This window comes from Ptiloglossa arizonensis, chromosome 7 (genome assembly GCF_051014685.1).
Source record: "Ptiloglossa arizonensis isolate GNS036 chromosome 7, iyPtiAriz1_principal, whole genome shotgun sequence".
Classification (NCBI taxonomy): Eukaryota; Metazoa; Arthropoda; class Insecta; order Hymenoptera; family Colletidae; genus Ptiloglossa; species Ptiloglossa arizonensis.
This window is the reverse complement of record NC_135054.1, coordinates 2,332,049-2,356,188: the sequence shown is the minus strand read 5'-3', so window position 1 is coordinate 2,356,188 and position 24,140 is coordinate 2,332,049. Positions and strand designations below refer to the sequence as shown.

At 33.0% G+C, this 24,140-nt stretch overlaps 2 protein-coding genes across 2 annotated transcripts in view; both read left to right on the top strand.

Moving 5' to 3' along the window:
• The window catches only part of Brat (tripartite motif-containing protein brain tumor), a 137,603-nt gene that overhangs the window by 24,090 nt on the left and 89,373 nt on the right, over positions 1-24,140 (top strand). The window lies entirely within an intron of this gene.
• On the top strand, positions 19,700-20,122 carry LOC143149435 (uncharacterized). The gene has a single exon (XM_076316775.1). It carries the CDS (start codon positions 19,700-19,702, stop codon positions 20,120-20,122), a length of 423 nt encoding a protein of 140 aa, XP_076172890.1.

The window sequence follows — 24,140 nt, the reverse complement described above, 5'->3', positions numbered from 1 at the left end:
AGTATTACGTGTGAAAATATCATGAAAAGTCATCTGCGACAATCCCTTTCAAGCTTCCGCATGACTGAGCCGCACCATAGATTGACTTGTTTTCAAAGAGATTTTCGCGTATCATTACACAGAAAACTGTAACTATGCGATCGTATCGACAACGCGTAAATCGGTATCAAGCCGTGTTCGTAGAGTGGTATTTCTGTTTATTTGCACGGGAAATAGTGCACGGGTTAAAAGACAGAATTAAAATGTATACATTGAAAATATTTTGCATCGTATATATGAAAGACATTAACTCAGACTCAAACTTGAGAATGAATTTTGTTTAATCTTATTGTCAGATACGCGTTTTCGAAAAATGTGGGACTTTGGGAATTCGACACAGCCGCAAAATTAAAATTTGTCGCAAGAAAAACGATGACGATAATTAAAATACTTTTCATCAAGACAGAATATTAATATTGTATACGAACTGTATATTATTCGTTAAATGGTCAGAGTTAATGTGTCACTGTTCATCACTGAGACTTTTTTTCAGTTCTTTTAAATTTAGAATGCATTTTCAAATTCGACGGTCCAGTGCGTTCCATACGATTCATATTTCGATCGAGTTTAGGTGCGATAATTGCGAAAGTGTTTGTAGAACGTTAATCTAACAGTAGACCAAACATTTCTTTAGATTGCGTACTTCACGGTGTGAATTGTTTTTACACCGATCGAATTTCAAACTTTCCCTAATCCCGCAAATATTCGCGTACAGTAATGATTCTTGCTTGCTTTCAAACGACAAAATCGGGACCGCCAATTAACTTGAAAGCGGGCTAGGTAGCGCTTCCCGCCTTAAACGGCGGATGCTGAGAGCGTTGCGAATACCATCTGCGAAGAAAGTGAATGGGATGAATCGAGAGTGAACGAAATGAAAAAACAGTGAGAGAGTCTCGCATTGTATCTACGTGTTCGGTGGTTGAAATTTCTAAGCGATTAGGATAAAATATAAATGTTTATATTTACAATTATATCTTTATAAAACTATTATCAATAATAGGAAGGTTTTCTCGATATTATGCACGATTAAAAATAGTCCAACTAAGGTATTTTCGAGTTATTCTTATCGCGAAAAATCTTTCTAATTTATTGATAATTTCTTGTATGCAAATCTTATTCTTTATTTAATTATTTCGCGAATATCATTTTTCTTACCGTTTTGGAATTAAAAACTCATTGAATCTATCCAGTGCCCGAATATTTTTGTAACAAGAATTGCCTCCTTTTCTCTCCTCATATTCCATTATTGAAATAATCGTGTAAAGAAAGGAAACAATTCTTTAATATTTGTTAAGTAGAAATTATATTGTTGGACAGTATAATACAATTTTGTCGCGTTTTGTTTGCTTACCGAAGTTTCATAATTCAGCAGTCGCTATACTGATGCTCAGTATTTTTGCGAGGTACTATCTATAAAAGGCTAAACAGAATGCTACTAATTATTTGCACGCGGATACAATGAAAATTATTTAGATTTCATTCAGTTTCGTTTAGCCGATATCCGTATTACGTGGTCAATTTGCACGTTTTCAACGAGTGGTGTTCAAGTACAAATAACTAATAAATCTTATATAACTTGTCTATGTAAATTCAAGGATACGCTTTATCACGTTTATGCGTTGTAAATAGTTTTTAAAATTGTCGAGTCTCGAGTCACAGTTTCTTATCAGTGATAATTGAATTTTCGAATAATTATTATTTCAAATTTTTATTATTCTCCTTACAGTAGAATCGGTTCATGGGTACGAGATGGTCAAATCTGAACCTCTTATGGTAAAGTAATATATATATATTATGTTTCTTGGCAACAAGTTAAAGTGCGTTGTCGATAATAGAAGAATATGAAGAAGAGGTTATTGCAAGAAACTCGTTAATACCATCCGTCTGATTTAATCGACGTAAATTAATTGGCACGATTAAAGATTATTGATACAGATGACCGAAAATTAATCGATATTCTGCATTCTTTATCACTGTCAAGGACTATCGTCACATTCTCATTAACTTTTCCATACAAAACTTGCTAATTTCTTTCAATTCATTTTGTACAATTAAATTCGGATATATTCCTTAGTTTAAATATTGTTCTCTCGTATATAAATTTCCAAGATTAATAATCTAGCACATTCAACTAGAGTATTTTAACGTTCTTAAAATGAATATGAATGAAGGTTTGCTTTATTTAACAGCAAAACTGTCAGAAGTTCGGACGAATAGACTATCGAATTAATAATACATTAATAAATTATCGAACAACGACAAGTAGCTGTTTATATCACTGTGTATCACAACTTGACCGTGAACGATACTGAAATAATAAATTATGTGAATGTTAGTTTCTACTGAATCACAAATTTCACTTAAACAATTTCGATTTACGTCCTTCGTTCGAATTATTTCTTTGCATTATTTCCTTACCTTTGTATTGTATTTCTATTTTTCTATATTATAATTTCTGCACGCAGACGCGCACACAAATAAACAGAGTATGTGTAAATATTCGCTCGTGTAAGTAAAAAAAGTTAGACCCTTCTTTCGTATAAACGATACTTAGAGCGAAAGAGACTGGACTTTTCATTGTTTCGTAAGATTAAAAATTATTTCGAAGTAGCCGTTACGATACAGCTTGAAGTTTTTTTCACGTGTCCGGGGACTCTTGACGACTTTTCCCGACAAATTTCTACAACTATTTACACGATCCCCGACGTTTACTTTAACTTTCATTTCTTCCTGTTCACGTAATCTTGGAATTCGGCGTTAACCGCCGCGTACCTCCGTTAAAAAGTGAAAGTATTCCGGTCGGATTAAGAAGTTTCCGTAGCCTCTTGCTCGTCCTCTACTTTCTGTATGGTTTCACTGTTCACGCGGAATCTTACCGGATGGACACCTGGGGATGTAATTTTATGGGTAACGATGACGGGAACGGGTTAAGGACAGCACACGGACTCGAGCCGAGTCGATCGATTAATTGCGAACCGGTCCTTTTTAATCGGACAGCCTGTGGCGACGACACGCCACGTACAGAAGAAAGTACTCTAAAGGCCGTTACATACGCGTGTGTCTATTCGTTGGCCGCACGCGCGATTGCTACGAGTCACGTAGCAATTCCTCGCTTAAAGATAGAATGTTACCATGAGATTCGAAAAACTGATTCATTCCCACCACTGTTTATGTTTCTTCAGCTTGAGCAACCGGCAGCTGTAGATTTAAGAACCGGCTGACCGAACTTCAAAGCGTTACCGCGTGCATATCCACCAGGCAACAACTGCTAATGCAAATTAAAAACTTTTATATTTCTGATTGTATCTTCAAGAAACTACAAAATGGGCCAACTTGGACCGACTGAATTAAGGTTTTGTAACATGTAAAATTGTAATAAGTTATATTGTATAAGTATAAGTAATTGTAAATTGTATAAGTTATTTTGTAATAAGTTAATAATAATTTTAAACTGTTCTTGTACTTGGTATGTAGCCGTGATAAATTTTCGTAGAATTCTTAATGATCTGCAAAAAAAAAAATTATAATTAAACCGTACAAAGATTATACATTTTTAAAAACATTTGAAAAATATAAACAGTTATAATTCGCTTTGAAGTTTCGATCACTCGTTCTCAATATTACATTTTACTCGCTGTCCCTTTCGAATTACATTTCTTAAATTCAGTTTTTAAAAATCTGTTCATTTTATTTCGCGAAATAATTTTGATATTAATAGAATTAGTTGTGTATTTGAGATAATAGAATAATCAAATGTCTTTAGAAATAACAAATTTTATTCCTTATGAAAATGATCAAATTCCCTCACCTTTGGGTAAGTGCTTGCGAGTGTGTTTGCGATGTGTGTTACATGTTATGTACTATTGACACTCCATAATGTTGTACGCGTGACCATATGATTTGGCCACGCTATGAAAATAGGCAGACACGTGGCATACATATCGCAAAAGTACCACACGTAATAAACACGCGCGACAAACACTATACGTATATACGTGTATGTAAGATAGTTTCGTGGTTAGCATTTTGAACAAATATTTATTCTTCCGTTAATGTTATTCAAACAAACGCGTAAAACTTGAGAGTTGTTTGTTTTATGATTTGGGAAAATTAAATTTAAAATTAAATAACGAAATGGTTTCATTTTTTAAATAATTGTCACTTCAAATTAATCGAGATTTCACTTATATCCGAATAACACGACCGAAAGAAACGTTACTTGAAATGTTACTTTCAATAATTGGTTATTTTCTTTTCAAATGAAATTTACACAGCTCTTGTTCACTAAAATCGTCTTTTCTTTTAACCGGATATCCGTTTCTTAAATTCGTATAACTACGATAGTGAAGAAATTACAGGTTATTTAACTCTTTTAGTGCTAAACGACGATATATCGTCGTTTGCAACACTTGCGAAAAACGCCAACAACGATATATCGTTACGTTAAACTGAATTATGCTTTATTCAAGACACAAAGAAGAAAGGATATTATTTATTGATTATTGATCATTAGTATTTTATAATAAAAAATTAATCTTTATTTGAAACTTCTTTTCCTGGTTTTGATTGGTTTATTGAACTGTGCCTTCTAAGGTCGAGGACCGACATGTTTGATTATTATTCTCGATGACAAATCTTCTACACGTGAAAGACTAATTGTTTTGGAAAGTTAACAAAATAGGGTTCGTTAAATTTGATTCAGGTTATAATTCTATTTTCATTTGCAACAAAACTAACAAAATATCAATATCATTTGGCAAACAGACAAATGTGTTCGACGCTGGGAAAGCATATGATAACATAACATTTGTGTTTTTGTATATTTTAATAATCGAGATATTCAAGTGTCCAAACCTATCCATACTTTCTCTAGACATACAATTACTCACAAAGCTGAGAGTACGCACAAATTTTCACAAATTAATTTTTTAATATGCAAAATACATGGTTTAAACAAATCATTAAAGAAACCACAAACAATACGTTCGTTTTATTTTATTAACACAAATTAAGATATGTAGTAAATTTTGTATACTACAAATATCAACTTTTATCTTGATTATAGAGAAAAAATACAAGTTTTCGTTCTTCAGTTATTATCGATTGTTTCTTTTGTATCCGTGTCCAATCTTCCATTGTACCAAGAAAACCACAAAAGTGCACTTCGATGAAATAACACAACGAATATAAACTAACTCGATGCTTGATAAACGAGAAACATTCGAATAGGATAGTTTACGCGTATCTAGATTAGTTTAGGAAATCCTCGTTGTACATTATAGATTTCTAACCCCTGAGTTCCAAGAGACAAACTATTTTAGTTGTGAGATTCGACAAAATATTTGAACAAGTACATCTTTTTAAACAGAACTCTCTATAAAATATTTAAAGGTAATAACGTTTCAATAAATGTATTTATTTTCAACTCTACAAAATGGCCATCCACGCACTGAGAAAATGATTTCCTTTGTCACTGTTGGTTGTGTTGGCTGTGTGAGTGTCAACTGATGCCAGCTGCGTTATGCTCTGACCATTAATGTGAAGCCGCAAATTGATTAAAAGAATGAAGTAGTATCAAGGAAGGAAGCCATTAAAATTAGTTAGGAATTAAAAATAGTTTACATAAGAATTATTTACCATTTTTCATGAAATGCATTTCTTTATTTCAGTTAATACTCATTTTTAAATACACGATTATGCACAATTTTATAATATACCTACTAGTATCTGAAAAAAAAATATTACATCAGACTTATATTATTAATATAAATTGGTATCGCCAGTAAAATTTATTTTGTAATTTTGTGTTATACACGGACAACTTCTAGTGCGAGATGTTTTTCATAGTTGTAAATTTTTTTTTTTTGTCAAAGATTTTGCATTATTCGTATCGACATATTAGATGTTACGAATCGGGCAGATGAAAACGTGGAAACGAGAGTGTTTAGAAAAATGCGAGAAATTTCTAGCAAGAGAACATTTTGGACATGAGTTTGATTATTGAAGAAAGAAAAGTTTGAGGCACGGAAGCACTATAAAGGCAAGTGTGCTCGAACAAAGAACGATATATGTACTGTACATAGGATAAGATAGCGATTAAGCAACTAATTAATAAACTACCGATTTATTTTTACTAGACTACTTGTTTGCCACTCATACTTTTAAACTACATACAAGAATAGAGAAAAGATTCTAGCTAAGATGCGTGACCAGAAATTTTCTAGAAAGTGTAAAGATTAAGAACATTAGAAAGGAAAGAAAGAATTATGTAAGGATCTCATGTTGCTTATTTCTCTTAAATGTTCTCGTAGTGTTTTGACGGGTTACGACAATCTGGTGGATATTCAATTTTATTACAAAATTCTGCTTCTTGTAAAAGTTCTGGTCAATTGTGAGAAACCACTTATAAATGTTTTACTATTTGCATTAGACTCTGCTATCGTTAAGTGTGCGGATTTCTTTCTATTTTTATTTTTCGTTTAAAGTTCAACATTGAATTTTTCCCTCTATATCTTTGCATTTTTTCAAATATAACGATAAACAATTTCGAAAAAATAAAGTTCGTGAAATATCCTTGCTATTTTTATTTCCGATGATTCGATTATCAGATACTTCTGCTAGCCCAGACAGAGTGGCCTTACGCAATTAGCTTTAACTTTTACAGGAATTAGATTTTTTAAATAAAATTTACCAAATTTGTAATTTAGTATACATATATGTACTCGTAATAAATAAATATTTAATTGAATTACATAGCAGATTTAAAAAGGAAATTGTCCAAAATCTGCCTGCTTCTCTTATATATTCTCTTACAATCCTAGATCTAAATAAAAAATACTATATAAAAAAATTCTAAACATTTAAGAAAAGCAGGCAGTTTTCGAACACTTTAAGCAATGCACATATACGTGGTATATAATGTATGTATATTTAAGTATCTAATACAAAGTGTCTATCACTTTATCATAACCCCTTAAACTCCTAAACGTAAACTAAACGTAAACTAAACGTAAACGAAAGTAACGCTGCATGTTTGCAAAGGATCTATTCTGCAAAGGAAAAGATTTAGTAATGTTTTTCTTGATAAAATCTTAATACACGCTTCTAAAAAGAACGAATGAAGAGGAAATGGACGAGATTAAAGTGCATCCAGTTCCGCTTGATTTCTTTTGGTTTTTAAATATTTTAACATCCTCGAAAGATATTTTCTCCCTCGTTCGTCTTAATGTTCACATACTCTCGACACGGTGTACAATAAAAAAAGAAATCTTTAATAAAAGAATCTACACTATTTTATTTGTATGAAATTCGTGACGTTCGCGACGTTTTAATCGTTCTCGTCGTTTCGATCGATCGATCGATCGATCGATCGATCGTTCGTTCGTCTCATTCAACCATTTATCCTCGTAACGCTTTGTCAACCTACGTGTCCAAATTCACGACCTTGACACACTTTCCCTTCTCATCATCTTTGTTCACTTAGTTCTTATTGTATTATACGAACTTAGCGCGCAACGTGCCGTAGTTTCTTTCGATACTGGTTAAAAATATTCACTTATTCAATTCTAGGGATTAATTAGTATTATATATTTTTCGAACAAATATATACAATTGCGTTCGATTGGTCAATTTTCTGCTACGTAAAACACTATTCTGCTTCTTAAAATTTTAGTAATTATACCAATAATTTCTATTAGGAAATAATTCGTGCCCGGATTTATCTTTACTATTATTGGTAAGATAATAAATTGATAATGAGACTTATCTGTAACTGAACATTTTAACACATTATTAACACATTAGAAGAATATTGCTGCTTTTTAACACTTTTACAATATACTCGTACTGTAAACCGTTAAACAGTACATACGATTTCTATTATTCTTCGCGTATTGCCGCAACACTGTTCTAATCAAGTTTTAAGATTGCAAAAATTCTTAAATATTTTCTCGTACGTGTATTTTGAATACAGTTCGTATCGTCGTATTTTCATAACAGTCATCGTTCGTGATCGTACAATTTTATATTCTGAATTCGAACTTGTACAATTCTTACTGAATACAGCGTTATCGTAAATGGACTTGCAGAAAGTTGTATGCGCATGATGTCATCGGATATCTTTAGAAAACGTGCCCAGTTACAAATATATAAGAGCACAGTAAGATCTCGGTTTAATGACGAAAAGAAGAATAGAATCAAAAATCGTGTTTCGAAACGATCAGAATGCTTATTGTACTATATATATCGAGAAAAAATCAAATAAATTGCATTCCTTTTATGTAGACACCTCTTCCCAATATATTTTGGAAACGCACATTTGCTATATTGCGCAGATTAACAAAACTTTTGTTGTGTGCGTGTAAAATGTAGATAATGTACGTTAAGAATCATTGTTATTATTGTATATTTTTCTCGGCGTAAAAAAGGTAACGGAAACCGAACAAATCGTCAATTCAACGCGTAGATAAATATGTACGTTCATTTGAGACTGATAACTTGCGTCACTCGCGTCCGTATGCTTGGAAATGTGTTATTGGATTCAGACGGTTAAGATTGTGATACTTATTCGTAGAAAAGTGCTACGTCACGACTTTGAATCGCCTCGATGGTATGTATACGTCGGCCACAAAACACAAACAACTGCGGTTGATGATCGTCGACTATTGTAAAAAGCACTTTCTACGGATAGAAATTGAACCTAGGAAACTATTCATACTTCATAAATGAAGTTCGTTTTATGTTTTTCCGTTCCAGTTTCACCTGACAATGTGTATCTCTGGAACTGATCGAACAGTCCTCGAAATTGGAAAATTAAAAGGAAGAATAGTGTTATCTGTTTGCTAGGGATAACTGAGAAGAGTATAATAACTGACGAATGCATTGATCGAATGAAAAATGATTCGTCAAATTTATTATTGTACAGAATAACCATGTATCATTGTATACTTGCTGCAACAAATACAACAACACCGTGAAAACTATGTTCTTTTTTTTATATAGCACTAGAAATGTTAACAACTGCATTTTACCAATATCAGTAACAAGTTATTTAAATACTTGTTCGATACCACAATGCAATGCTGGTCAATTGGTACGTATCGGTATTGATGAGTATGTCATTGGATTGGTCCCTCCACTATCGTTTAGTACATAGTAGCAACAGATCAGGGACGAAGCAGGATTAACTTTTATCGGGTACTACAATAATACTCGGTTTTATGACATCGTACCGATTCTATTTGTTTTCGTAAATTCGAGAAAGATACCGATTCTTTGTTGGCGCTCGACAAAGAGAGTAAACGGAATACACCGAGTCTGAGCGAAATAGTGCAACAATGAATGAACTTCGGATTACCTACGGTTGACAGTCAAGAACGATCGTTATCAAATACGGAATAAATCGTCCGTTAATGAAAATTAAAATCTTTGTATTTTCTATTTTACTTTTATAAGACTGTTATCAACGCCTTGACGGGAATTTTCCGATGAAAATGAGTTCGAAGAGAAATGAGATTTCATATGGATTATTTTTAATTTTGTAAAATTAAAAAATTTTCAACAGTGATTTGAATCGTGGAGTATAAATAAAAATAGATCGAACAAGGTGTCGTGTTCGAACTCAATTTCGTTAATAAAATGTAGCCAATGTATCGATAATATTCCTATGAATATAACGAATATAATGAAAAGTATTATACAAATTCCATTTTTGAGACCCTGATTTTACTCATTCTTGATCTATTCGATCGATCATACAGGTCTCAGCTCGTAATAGAAATCGCTAGTTGCCTTACTTTCGAGCGAACTATCGGACGAGATTTTGTCACTTGAATTTGAGAATTACTGTACACTTCTTCCGTGAAATGTAGTTAATGCAATGGTGAAACACAATATTCGTTCTGAAATATTTTGCAAACTATTTGTCTATGCAAACAGTTGAATATGGTTCAACTTAATGTTCGGTATGTTTCAAGCGTATTGTTTTATTGCAAAATTTCTTCAGAGTGGTAGTGCAACCGTGGAAGCTATTATTTATGCGCGTTGCACTTGGTTTTCTCCGTTACATTGTTCTCGTGACGTTTTGCATTCCAGCGTTTCATTTTCCGCCATTTTCTTACTACAAATAGACTCGCATATGATGTAAATCGAAGCAACGATTACTGCTCGACACACACCGGAAATTCCGTTTCAATTTTTCGAACATTGGTAGAGTACGGTTGACCATAATAGATGATCAGTGTGTTGATAACCAGGATTGGTCGACCGAAACAATCTCATTGCTCTTTGCTAAACTGTTGTCTAGTTTGCATTTTCTCTGATGTTCAATCTTACATATGAAGGAATTTCGAAGTAAATATTCATTTTCTTTCTCAAAACTTCAAAACTTCAAAACAGTAGCAAAAAAAGAAATCAAAATTCTTTTTACGAATAAGGAAATACATGAAAATTTAACCTATGCGTAATTATTGTTAATAAATTACTTTCTAAACATTTTATATATCGCTGTATTGTTTAAAGTACGCATTTTAAAAATATCTCGTAGTTCGTTTAATAATATATTAATTTATAGTCGCAATGTTCAATAATATGGAAAAATGTCATTTTCGCCAGTAGTCTGTCTGTCAAGTTTTAAGTTCAGCCTTTTCCATGTCAACGGTCAGTCGTTACAAGTAGCCTAAGTATCTACGTAATCAAAACAACTAAATTAGTAAATAAACGAACAGAACCATTTATTTATATTTATTGCACAATGCACTAATGTTTTGATTTACAAAAACAAAAAACATGAATTCTTTTTCGATGAGTAAAAATTAAAATAAAATAAAACAAAACAATTTCCTTACTGTTCGTGTAATAGAAAATGAGGCTAAAAGGACTTACTTTAATAACAGTTATAGTACTTTAGCAAATGAACGCAATAAACAAATAAATTATTTATTTTGGATGTCGGTATAAGACTGGTCTACGAATTTTGTGCATTTAACATGAAACCATACAGGGCATTCGTCGTTGCATTCTACATTTTTTTTCATTATCATCTTCTTCGTCGTTCAATAAATCGTTAATGCACATTCTGCATTCCTCTTTGGTATCAGTTTTTGGTGTAACTTTTTTGTCTTTGTCTTCGACTATTTTCTTTTCAATTACTTTCTTCTCCGCACATTTATCGTCAATTACTTTTGCTTTCTTTCTTCCTGTTTTTGTAGCTTTCTTTCCTTGCTCTTTGTCTTTCTACGGCTGCAAATACATACCATATCGCCGCTAGCATGTTCGGAGCAGTTTTTGTTTGACTTTTAGTCGATTTATTAATCATTTGTGGGAAAAATAAATGCTTCGTGAAAGACGAGATTTCTTTCATTATCGTATCGCTATCAGTTTCCTTCTTTATTTCTTCGTGCGACAATGGAAGTGATAATAATTTTGCGACATTGTCGTCCATTCTTTCGTTACTTGTAATAATTGTAGATCGAACATAATTGGGATCTTTATTTTCCTTTCCGAATTCTTCTGTTTTGTGAATATCTCGACTTTCGGTTAAATTTACACGACTTCTACTCATTTCCTGAATCATTTTCATTTTATGATCAGCCCTCGATTCGTCTTTGTTTCGTATCAAAATTTCAAACAATGCATTTATTCGAAATTTTTTAATATTCTATTTATTGGCGATCAACTATGTATTATTAAATTCAATCCACGGTTGTTTTGTATTTCGACGACCGACTACTGATTGTATAAATCTTGAACACTATCCAATAGTCTGCCGTGAGAGTTATCCATTAGTTTTGCTTATATTTTGAATACTAGTAGTCCGCCCTACAGAAAAAACGTAAAATATATATTAATCGCTCAATACTATTGTAATCTCAAAAACCTTTCATTTAAATATTCATACTTAAAATTTATGTTTATTAACGATAGACACAATTGTAGATCATTCCTGGTTCTGTTACTAAATTCATTGAAATTTCGCCACGTGATATCGATTAGTCAATCGCCATCAGAACAAGAATTATTTGTTGTTCACAGAATTATCATCAGGGACATGAAACTGTATATACCGGAGGTAGAGGTATAGATTGACCACTAGTATATTTTATTTTATGCAATTTTCTTATTACTTCTTAATTATCAAACATTTATTTTGGAAGAGACCGATTACTGGTTAAGGGTTAGCTACTGACACGTTTACCATACTTCTTTCTTAGTTGCTCTCATAATTCCCCATTCGCTCCGGCCATTTCTCGGTTATTATTATTGTCTCACACTCTTTTCCTTAAGCGGTAAATTTAATCGAGTGAGCCTCGCTTCGAAGGAAGATCAAAACATTTACATTTCGTTTTTCTCTTCGTCCACTTGTTACAGTTCGATCCCAATTGAGTAATAACTTGAAGAAGTTTACTCTGTAAAGAATTTTACACACTTCGTCAAAGAATTTGTTTTCGTTGTTTCAAATCTTATTATTTCACTGTGCTTGTATTTTCTGGTGTCTTTGATGTGTGATCGATAATGCGATTATTCGTAAAAATATATGTAAAACGCGTAACTATCTTTAAACGTGTAATATATGGCGACAGAAATACTTTGTGTATCGTTGTTCCTCGCTTAAGGTCCGAAAATTAGAACCGTCATTTATCTTTAACCGGAAGTCGGTAGAGAATTTCTCTTGCAATTTTCCAACTCGACTAGACCTCTGAAAAAGGACAGAAAGTGCAAAGGATGCAACATTAAAAGTGAGCGAGATAGAGCAACAACGAGCAAGTGGTTGAAACTTTAAAACGATACGGAAAGCGTATTATTGTCGATACAACCTTAAATTTTATTATATTTTTCATTCAATCGTTATGGGAATAATACTAATCGATTGACGACAATTTTTCAATGAAAATGAGTCCAAACAGGTCCTCTTTCGAACAATTTAACAAATTTTCTACGTATGATTAAAAATATTTCGCATAACTATGTATGATTAAAGATACTATATATTTACAAATATATAATTTTACGATTAAAAATATTTTGAAGAAGGTTGTGTTCTGTTTTTTCCATCGAGGAAATCTCACCGACCCACTGATAATAATCTCACGAAGATACAATGGGAAATATAAAAGTTCTTAATTTTCATTAGCAGTTATCACGTAGATGTGCATACGGCATTAGTTTGAAATTCGGTCAAACGACTTTACATCTACAACTTCTGGTTAATTAACGCTAGAACAACCGACAGATTTCGTAATATTAAAGTATACCTTACATATATCTCAAAGAAAATCGATCGATGAGAAAAAAGAAAAATTTATATAATTGATCACATGCGTAGAATAGAAAAATCATAACGTCTTCGGGAAACATGCCATGGAATTTAAAGTAAATTTTATTACGAAAGCAGTTGAAACCAGTCACTTTGACTGATCGGTACATCTAGTGTTAAACAATAGGAAAGTGATAAATGGTATGGATAATTCCTGACCTCGAATCTCTAATACACTCTCTATCTTTAAACGTGAAATTTGTTCTATTCTGTTGATTAATTTCAATACATTTTGTGTTTAAATTATTAAATCGTTCAGAGAAAAAAGTTACTCGTTTTAGCCAGTCTTTGAAACTCTTCTAGAAGTAATTGTTTGGAACAGTTACATCTAGGTTCTTGGTAAAGCGTCGTTCTAGTATAATCGAAATAATTGTTATAGACAACCAAAAACAAAGCGAAGATATCGGTTCCTGGTAGGGTTCTAATATATATTCTTGTACTGGATCTGAATCCATTCTATAACGGTTCTATATTACTTCTATAACTGTTATGTATCAGTTCTCGTATCAGCTTTCGTATTGGTTCTATATCCGTTCTATGACTATTATATGCTAAGCTCTTAGGTACCTATATCGGTTTCAGCACTTATTCTATAGAGAATAAAACTGTTAAAAGTTTGTCGTATGTAAATGGTATTAGGTACAATACTAGGTATTAGGTTATAAATTTACAAAACTGCTCATTAATATTTTTTTATACCATTAATTCGAACCGTTTTTTTCGTTATCGTATTCAAAATTTGATTTTTTATTCGAAATACAGAAGATTTGCAGTATGTACGTTTTCTTCCTTCACCCAAAAAATGTAACATTATACATGCTTTATCTTGAAATTCTTCAGCAAGATTGTACAACACACGGTATGGTTTGATTCACTTCGTTGTACCTTTTTGTCTATATTGAAAGGTATATAGGTTCCATTGAAAACGAAATTTTCGTGACCTTGGAATATCCTAGTTTTTCCTATCTGAAAAATAATTTACCGTACAATATCTCGCTCCGCAGAGGACATTTTTCGTATCGACAGCTTTTTAATGTTTCCTTTTAATTTTTTAACGCAATCGCATCATCGTACATTTGTTCGACATAAACAAAATTTTGGATAACGATATTTTCCTATAAAAGTTTCCAAAAGGAATAAATCGAGAACGCGAAGTTGTCGTCTATGTTAAGGAACATGCATGGTCGGTATTCGGGCGACATTATCACCGGAAGTGGCCTCCACCGTTCCCAAGTCCTTGCTGTGTTATTATCAATGGGGCCACGTAGCTATGTAGAATATGTGTCGTTTTGTTACGATACCTCCGTTTCTTTGATAATCTTGTGCAATATTTTACACGACTTATTTATGTACGACCTGAAGTATTACAAGTTATTTTCTTCAAACGTATTATGTTACAGTTACGAACGTCTGTTTACATTACATTTAAAAGAAATAGTATTCAGTAATTTAAATACTATTACTTTACTATTATTATGATAATCATTACGATGGTGGTAGCGATGGTTGTTGTCGTTGTCGTTGTTGTATAGATAATAATAACAATAGTACTACAAATACCAGACCAGTATTAATACTAATAATTGGTAGGAATTTTTATCTCAATTTATCGCTTAACGAAATGGAATAGTAGCCAGCGAGTCTCACATTACGTGCGCTAAGTGATAAAAACTTGAATGCGATACCGCACAAAAATTTATCAGCTCACTTAAGCAAAATATAAGTTTATGTATTTTTTTTTTTCGTAACTTTAAGAGCAGACTATATTGTTTATTAGGAAGTACAGTAATTTATTTAATTCCGTCACAAAGTTATCCCTACCATTTCCTGGAACTGCTGACTCGGAGTGAGTTGGATGTTGTCTTCGATACGCGATCGAAAGGGTATTTCAGATTACCAATTAATTATCCAAACAGAAAACTAATTCTTTATTATTCTAAAGAACACATAAAACTACTTTAATCGAATCGATGAGATTCTTACGATGAAAATGATATCATTCGCGATTATATTTGAATAATTTTAAGATAAACGTAATGTCTAACGTAACGAATGTTTGAAATTGACAGTATGTTTGCCAGGATAATAAGAACTAAATTTCTTTGCTTTTTTATTTAATAACAGGTTAGTTATGTAAAATAAATTACGTCAATGGAGTAATAGGTGTTGAATATTTTTGTAACAACTGTTTTATGTAAAAGTTTTATCAAGAAAACATGTCGTAGAGACTATCGAATTATATTATTTTTTATACTTGTATGTCGCATAAAAGCCTACCCAAAGATTAAGTATAAACTGTATATGATTCTTTTTCAATATAAGCATAATTCGAGTATTGCTACGAACGTAGAACGATAGAATTTCGTATTCTTCCTTTTCGTTGTGTTACGCGTTGTTATCTAATGCGGTATATAAAATAGACTTCGTAAATGTTTGGCAGTAAGGGAACAATATTTTAAAAACTTAGTATGGTAATTCCAATGTAAGTGATACAGGACTTAATACATGTTGGTTTTACCTTTGTAGAAGGTACTTTTTGTTATAACTCATCATCTATGCAGAGTAGTAAATTTTTAATATATTCCTTTTAAGAAGAGCGATCATTGCGGTTATTGAACTACGAAAACCGTAGGAAATTCTAATTATTATCAAAGTACTTGAAAATGTTTCGTGTTATATTTTTACTATGTAAGTTTCACTAAAAGTTAGAAATTATGTTCATACACTATTACTCAAAAATATGTTATCGTGTCTCCTGTACAATGAACATTTCAAACAAATATTTTTGTTATAAATATTTTTTTTTCGTGAAAACAATAAAATACATTATTATCTCCTTAAAACTAATAATCAAATTCACGCTTTTTTACAAAGCGTGTACTTATAAGAGACAAGAATTTATGAAACTGTTTTTCATCCCTACGAGATATCATTGGTAGTGTTGTCTGCGATCATTTACGAATCAGCATTACGATGAAATTTAACGATTCGGTCGACGTGATGTCACTTACTTCTTTGAAGTCATTATCAAGCATTTGTCTCGGATGGCGCAACCACGTACTGTAGACTCAACATTTGAAATCATTTTCTGAGGTCGAGTTGACGATAAATACTTTCACTTAAATTTGCCTACTCTTTGGCAAGGACATTAAGTATTTTACTCGATGTATTACCATCATTGCTATCCCCACCAACTAAGAAGATCCTCATTGGAACCTGTAAATCGTGAAATATGACACTAGCCAGCCGCTACGTTGTAAGAAGCCCGCAGACTCAATTTCAAAGACCACAGACTTGACAAAAAATGAAAATTATTTTTAATTTTTAATTTTGTTCTTATGAAAATATTTACAAGGTATCAGTGACATTTTTCTGACGAATATAGGACCAAACACGATGCGATTTACACAATTTTTAGTTATAGTTAGCAAACCGTGCGATCTGTTTTTCACTCGTTTATCCTTTCCTTCGATTGTCTCGGGTCTCGAGTGACAATCACACAACGAGAAATTACTGTATTCCTGTGTATGCTTTTGTCGCTTACAAAATTACACTAACAAGGAGAACGCAAGATCTTCGTTACACCGATGTAAGTGCACAAGGCTTTGCATACTTGTACATTTATTTATTCATTTATCTACTCTTATACCATTATAACAGCAGATACACGAAGATACTCGATACTTTTCTAATTATTTATAGTTAAAGTTTCATTATTGTCTATAATTATAGAATAGTGTAGTACAGTAGAAAGTACGTGTGGGCGTGCGCGCGTCTGAGAAAGTGTGCGAAATTTTCACCAATTCCACGTATTTCCTCTTGAAATGTTACCAAGTGTTGCTTCGATGTGTAATTATTGACAACGATCTAATTTCTGCTTTTCGTGGTCCTACGGTCATGGTACACTCCGATGTTTGATTGCTCTCTGATATTAGAATAGGATTTACAGCCTCGGAGAGGATTAGTACGAGAACGTTAATGGTTTCTCCTTGAGTATCGATTCTCGAACTATGCTCCCAGCAACCCTACTTACTCACGGTGCATACGTGTATGTAATAGATTTGGCAATTAATTGTGTAATACGTTCCCACATTAGTTGCACAACTACTGTAATCGGTGGAACGATAATTACACATCATTTTCACTTTTCCCTCGTGCATCGTATTACTGAACTAGTCTTCCAAGCTGCACGATTTTCTGTTCAACAAACAGTTTATTTCTCTTTCCCCTTTTCTTCGCTAAATAATCGTCATCTTTCGTTACAATGTTCGAAGAGATTAATTTTCCTTCGAGATCATTTCGAAGAGATCAGACTATATTTTTATTCAGGATGTATTGTTGTCCAGACAAACAGTTTTTCAATTCCTTTCGTAATTTTCTTTTAACGGTAGATAGGTTACTTTGTAGCGAGATTTTCTAGAAATCGGGGAGAAATCAAAATCTCGATGAATAAAAAAAATGGCGAAACTTTGAACTCTGAATAAAAATTTTTTAGGTTTATTTTGCGTTTGGCATGTTAAAGAAAAAAATAGTAAAATTCAATATTTTTAACGATCTCTGGTTCCAGCGATAAAGGCACATCTACCAGAGATTCTCTCCAAATATGTATGAAATCAATCTGTCAACTAGATCATGGAAGTCAGTTTAAAAAATCACGTTTTGAGAGAAACGCACTTAAACTTGGTTTTATCAATCTTACACGTAGCAGGCAATTCAAACTTCTGTATCATTGGCATTTTCACGAATTGAAGCGAATGGTTTTGCGCATATATTTTCAAAGTCGTAAACTTTAAGAAAACCGAATAAAAAGAAATCAATTTTTTTTTTTAAATTCTAGACAGCGATACCCCCTTAATTGAAAAGTCACTTTAGACTTTCTCCAGTTACAAGGTGGCATTAAGATGAAATTTTTGAAATACCTTAACGTGTCCTTGAAGTGACCTTGAGTTCTAAGAGAAAAAAATGTATATAAATGAAAACTCAGGTTGCCTGTCTATTTGCCAGCACGTTACGAGAACGCAGCTAGAAGGGCCGCGATGAAATTTCCACGATATTCATACAGTACAAATAACGATATATTGTCTTTGCGACAAAGAATAGAGGTAAATCCAGTGATCATTGATCCCGTTGTAATCAACACCGACCGAATCAGTTTTGACGAATTAGTTGTAAAAATGTCATAGTTCAAATATTCTGTACGTTTCTTACAACCAGCGGTAAGTAATAGAAAAACCATAATATACATCTGTTGCACCGCAAATATCGAGGGCCAAATTTCCGTTGACCCTCATAAAGGCTAAGAACCTAGTCTCGAAAAATGTGGCAAGCAGCTGTCTGTCGATCATGGCAGGCCAGGCCATAAACCAACTTCGCGGCATCTTTGCGCTGCGTCACGCTTAATCTTTTAATGGTTCAAATATTGCATTCCACTACCATACGAAAATCACAAATTTTCTTATTGGCAAGTCCTATTGCAAATATCGACCCTTGATATTCCAACATCGACCTATTTAACCAATCAGAGGGAAACACTGACACGATCGAACCTTCAACGACAAGACAGACCCGAAACTCGTCAGTCACGACAGAACCACTAAACCATCAAGAAAACTCTTCTTCTTGTATCGTTCAATGTAACACAGTTTTTACGTTAAATACTTTGGTCGTGATTCAGCCATCCTTTCAACTCGACTACACTCCGTTAATTCGAAGTGTAGTCACTGAGCGACACACCACTCGACACCATTCGTTCAACGATCTTTCTTCTTTGATCGTTGTCGTTCAATCAACTAGAAAGAGAAAATAAAATAAAATCTATACATGTACGAATTCTCCATACAAAGTGTTAATATTTTTACGAGGCACTCGGTATGTTCTAAAAAACGTCAAGTATTTCAGCAAGTTAATATTGAGAAATTTATTTAAGCTATATCCGTTTCAATTGTAGCAGAGATATATTAAAATTTGTACAGTGAGTGACAGCCAAAATCGTACATCGCATATACGAATACGTTTCGTCTCGTGAAAGAGTTCAGGAAAGATATGGGGGGAAAAATATCACGAATCTATATTGTAAATGTATCTATATTTATTATGTAGTAGTATCAAAAGGAACAAAGTTGTCTAAATATAATATATAAAAAAACAAAGTTACTATGATTCATTCTGGAAAACGTCTCACAGCTAAAATCGTACAGTATATATATTTTGTAATATTCCCCAAGGGGAATCCCTGAAAACAAATGAAAATTATGGAACAAATGAAAGATTACATTGTTCGGCGTATTCGCAGTTGTCGTTTAGCGTCGTAAGGTTCGTAGTTGAAAAAAAAAGAGAAAGATAGTAATAATGAAGCAGACAACGATAGAAGAGCGACAAATAGTTATAAGAAATTTTCAAAGTGGAAAAAGCTATCGTGAAATTGCGAAGATTATTGGTAGAAGTGCCAGTACTGTTCGGTATATTGTAAAACGATACCAAAAGGAAAATAGAATAAGTAATGCGTCAAGAAAAGCTCCAAACGAAAAGTTCAACGCGTACGACGAAAGATGGATGGTACGAAAAATTAAAGAGAATCCGAAGATCGGTGCACCTAAACTTACCAATGAAGTAGAAACATATTTAGGGAAAAGTGTAAATCCAGAAACAATAAAAAGAATACTCAGAAAACATAATTTTCACGGTCGTACAGCTCGGAATAAGCCTCTTATAAACGAGAAGAATAGAAGAAAGAGACTAGATTTTACAAGAGTATATATACAAAGATTTTGATTTTTGGAAAGAAACTATATTTACGGACGAAAGTAAATTTAACATATTTCATTCAGATGGAAAAATTACGGTGTGGTGTCGACCAAATGAGGAGTTTGAAATACAAAATTGAAACAGTACCGTGAAACATGGAGGGCAATCAGTAATGGTCTGGGGCTGCATGTCCCCTACCGGAGTGGGTAACTTAGCATTTATCGAAGATAACACGAATAAATACGATTACATCGATATTTTGAAAAACAATTTGAGGGACAGTGCCGAAAAATTAAGGATTTTGAATTCGTTTAAGTTTTATAGCTACAATGATCCCAAACACACATCGCATGTAGCCAAAATGTGGGTACTGTAAATTGCCCTAAAGTACCAAACGCACCTCCACGATCACCTGATTTGAACGTGATAGAGCACGTTTGGAACGAATTAGAGATTAGAATCCGGAAACGTACTATTGAAAATAAAAATGATTTAAAAAGGGTATTAATGGAGGAATGGAGAAAAATTGAACCCAGTTTTACTGAAAAATTGGTAAAATCTATGCCAAATAGATTGCATGCGGTAGAATGTAGTCGTGGGCACCCAACAAAATATTAATCTTTAATTTAAACAAATTGTTGGTCACTTTTCTACAAATGTACGATTTTAGCTGTGAGACGTTTTCCAGACTGAATCATAGTAACTTTATTTTTTTTTATATTTAGACAACTTTGTTCCTTTTGATACTACGTAATAAATATAAATACATTTACAATATATAATAGATTCGTGATATTTTTTCCCCCATATCTTTCCTGAACTTTTTCACGAGACGAAACGTATTCGTATATGTGATGTACAATTTTGGCTGTGACTCACTGTATATACTCTTGCACCTAGAATTGAAAATCTATAACACGCGCAAATGTTGGCAGATATCAGAGTGCAAAGGAGGTTAGTTATTCAATATGTTTGAAAATTGATGAAGAAGCTTGTGAATATTTACCTGTTGGTTGCCGGCGTTTCTTTTGTTCGCGATCACCTTCGTAACACTGTTCAACTCGTGAGAAACAGCTGAAAACCGGAAGGGCTTGGAACAACGATTCTGACGCTTATATCGGATGGTTTCTTTGAATAGCTTCTAGTTTGCAACCGTCGGCGTCGGCTTAATTGTGAAATACACGTGCGAGCTTATTCAGGAAATGCACGTATTTAAACGCACACGCGACTCAGAAACGTGCGCGCGCAGATTAGTCGCTGGTATGCGCGAAAAAGAGGAAATTCAATCCGCTCGCAAGAAAGGTCGAGCTGCACCTGCCTTTCTCTTTCCCTCCTGGAAATCAGTCGCAAAATATTATTTTTAAAGCCGACACCTCTTACCATCGACAACAAATTTTCAACATGATAATTATGGAAGTGTACGTTTATTATAATATCGACGACAGACGTGCGTGTCAATAAAGTGGAAACACATTCTCTCAACGCATTGTATGCCTTACTCATTGATGTGTATTGACTCGTTATCTTTTGTTTCGTTCTGCATTTGGTTTTCTCGAAGAAAGAAAATACATATTACGGTTTGGAAATAATCAGTCCGCGAAAGTGTATTCGGAAGTCAGTATCGTGTGCTTACCGTTTCGATTGAAAACTAATAAGAATCGGTTTTATTATTCTGTACCTTTTTATCCATATAATATGGGTGGATTTACTAATGAGTATATCGTTGATTCTTTATTGGATTATTCAATATACTCTGAAGATTCTGATGTACAAGTTAAAGACAATAACAGTTATTGTTTTATCTTAGTTTTAGTTACAGTTTATACGACGAATATACTTCTATACGAAAATGTATAAGGTTTTTAATAATTTCCATAATTGCTCGTTCTTCAGCGGCTGGTATTTGATCGGCGTGCAATGTGTTAAAATGCAAATGCATTGTATTTGTAACGCTTGGTTTTTCCGATTCGTCTTGCAACATTATACGCGTTAAGAGATATCTCACAAACATTGGAAAATTAAGTAAATCGTGCTCTAAAAATGTGCACTGTATTATTGTACATCAATAAGCATATTGATAAAATCCATTGAATTTCAATTTGAAAGAGGATGCATCTATCACTCTAGTTCTTAAACATATTTTTCGGGATTGCACGTTCGGAACGAACAAAATCACGATTTTATAATAAGATCGTGAATGCACGATTCGTTCGCAAAATACATAAATTGAATTTCGCTGATATTGGATTTAATTTGAGACGGACAAACTCTCGCTTTCTCATCGATATAAATAAGTCTTTCCTTTTACCGGAATATTCTTGTTCGCAACAATACTTGATAATACTTTTGAAAAAATATATGGATATTGTACCTGGTTGTAGGGCAAGATCTTTTAGTACCAACTACTTTCATTGTTTTTTTGTTGCACCAATAACAAGGATTAATAATTCGCAAAAATACACAATTGTCCCTCAGAACCGAGCAGCTATTCGATTAATACATATTTAGATGTTAGGGGATCAATAATGCTCCAAAATATTTATACATTAATATGGAATAGTATTATTTAAAATTTATTTCTAGAAACATCGTAAATGAAAGATTGAATATTTATCTGGTTCGTGCAATGCATGCGTTGCATCTAATCTTCATTGAATGATTTTTTACATATAATACATTCGGTGACTACTTCTTCATCACGTAATGACTTGTAATATTATTTATTAACTTTCCTCTCTTTTTTTTGCTTGTCTTTAATTTTCGAGTGGTGCAGGGGAGAATTAAAGTGATTTTCTCCTTAACGAATGTTAAATCTGAACAGTTGGAATTCGCAAAAGGATCGACAGAGATCGCCATCGACAGTATTTTATTCGAACATTAGATTACAAATAAAGACTCTGTATAACTATTTATTTTCAATGTTTGGTGCATCTGGTTCAGACAAGTTGTTATTCGTTCAACTTAAAACATAATTCGATTGTATAATTCATATTGTAATTCTTATCGAAGAAATAATGCATCAAAAAATTAAACATCTTTCATTCGTTATTAAAAATTTGTATCTAGATAAGAATTTTGTTTATCTGTGGTGGAAAATAGTGATTATCTTTTCTATCGATGTTGCATCATGTTTCTATATAAGGCTGTACAAATCATTGCACGTTTTAAAATTTTTTTATTAGCGATCGTGTTTATTGGTATTGGACACGTTTGATCAGAAAATCTAGCTTTAAACATTTGCTATTTTCGTCCATATGGTAGAGAATGCGTTTTCTTTTCCGAAAACTGTTCTTTACTAGTTTTTTGTTCCCAAACTCTGATTTAAAACTTTTCCACGAGAAAGGCAGTAAACCGTGTACAGTCTCATAAGAATGTGTCAACGATATATTCGAAAGTAGTTACCTAACAAAGGGAAGATTGTGATAATCTAAACGTATACAATCTTCTCGAGTACACATTGGCTAAAATTTGCTCAAATTGTATCGTTGAAAGAAAAACAGAGGTTTTCGAAATGAGTACTGCGTACACAAAGTGGTTTGAGATGGTTTTCCTCTGTTGTCACTTTTGTAATTGCAGCTAAATACTTGCGTAAATTGGCACAGTTCGTTAAGAAATGGTTAGAATTTTACAAAGAAAGCAAAATTGTTGATTATTTTTCAAATCGTGATTCAAAGCGAAGTACCGACACCAGGGAAGATAGAGCAATCTATTGGCTTTGGTTACAGAAAGGTCAAGTATTTGGGGGGGTGTAAATATAATAACACTGAAACGTCATTTGGAAGCATATGTTTCAGGTTCGTTAACGTGGGCTTATCAAATTATCGATCGGTGCGATATAACGGTCAGTGATGAATCTTTCTTTCGGGTCTCGTGTTCTATTAAACATGCTTGCTCTGTCCATGGAAAGCCAGTAATACAAAGAAGTGTAAAACACCCAATAAAGTCGCGTGTTTGAAGTTGTTTTAACGCACAGGGATTCAAGAAGTTGTACCTTTTTACAGATAATTTGAATGAAAAAAAAAAAATATTAAAATCCTATAAAAGG

Bases quoted from the DNA above. Each gene is read 5' to 3' on its own strand.
- LOC143149435 (XM_076316775.1), top strand. From the start codon at position 19,700: ATGAAGCAGACAACGATAGAAGAGCGACAAATAGTTATAAGAAATTTT.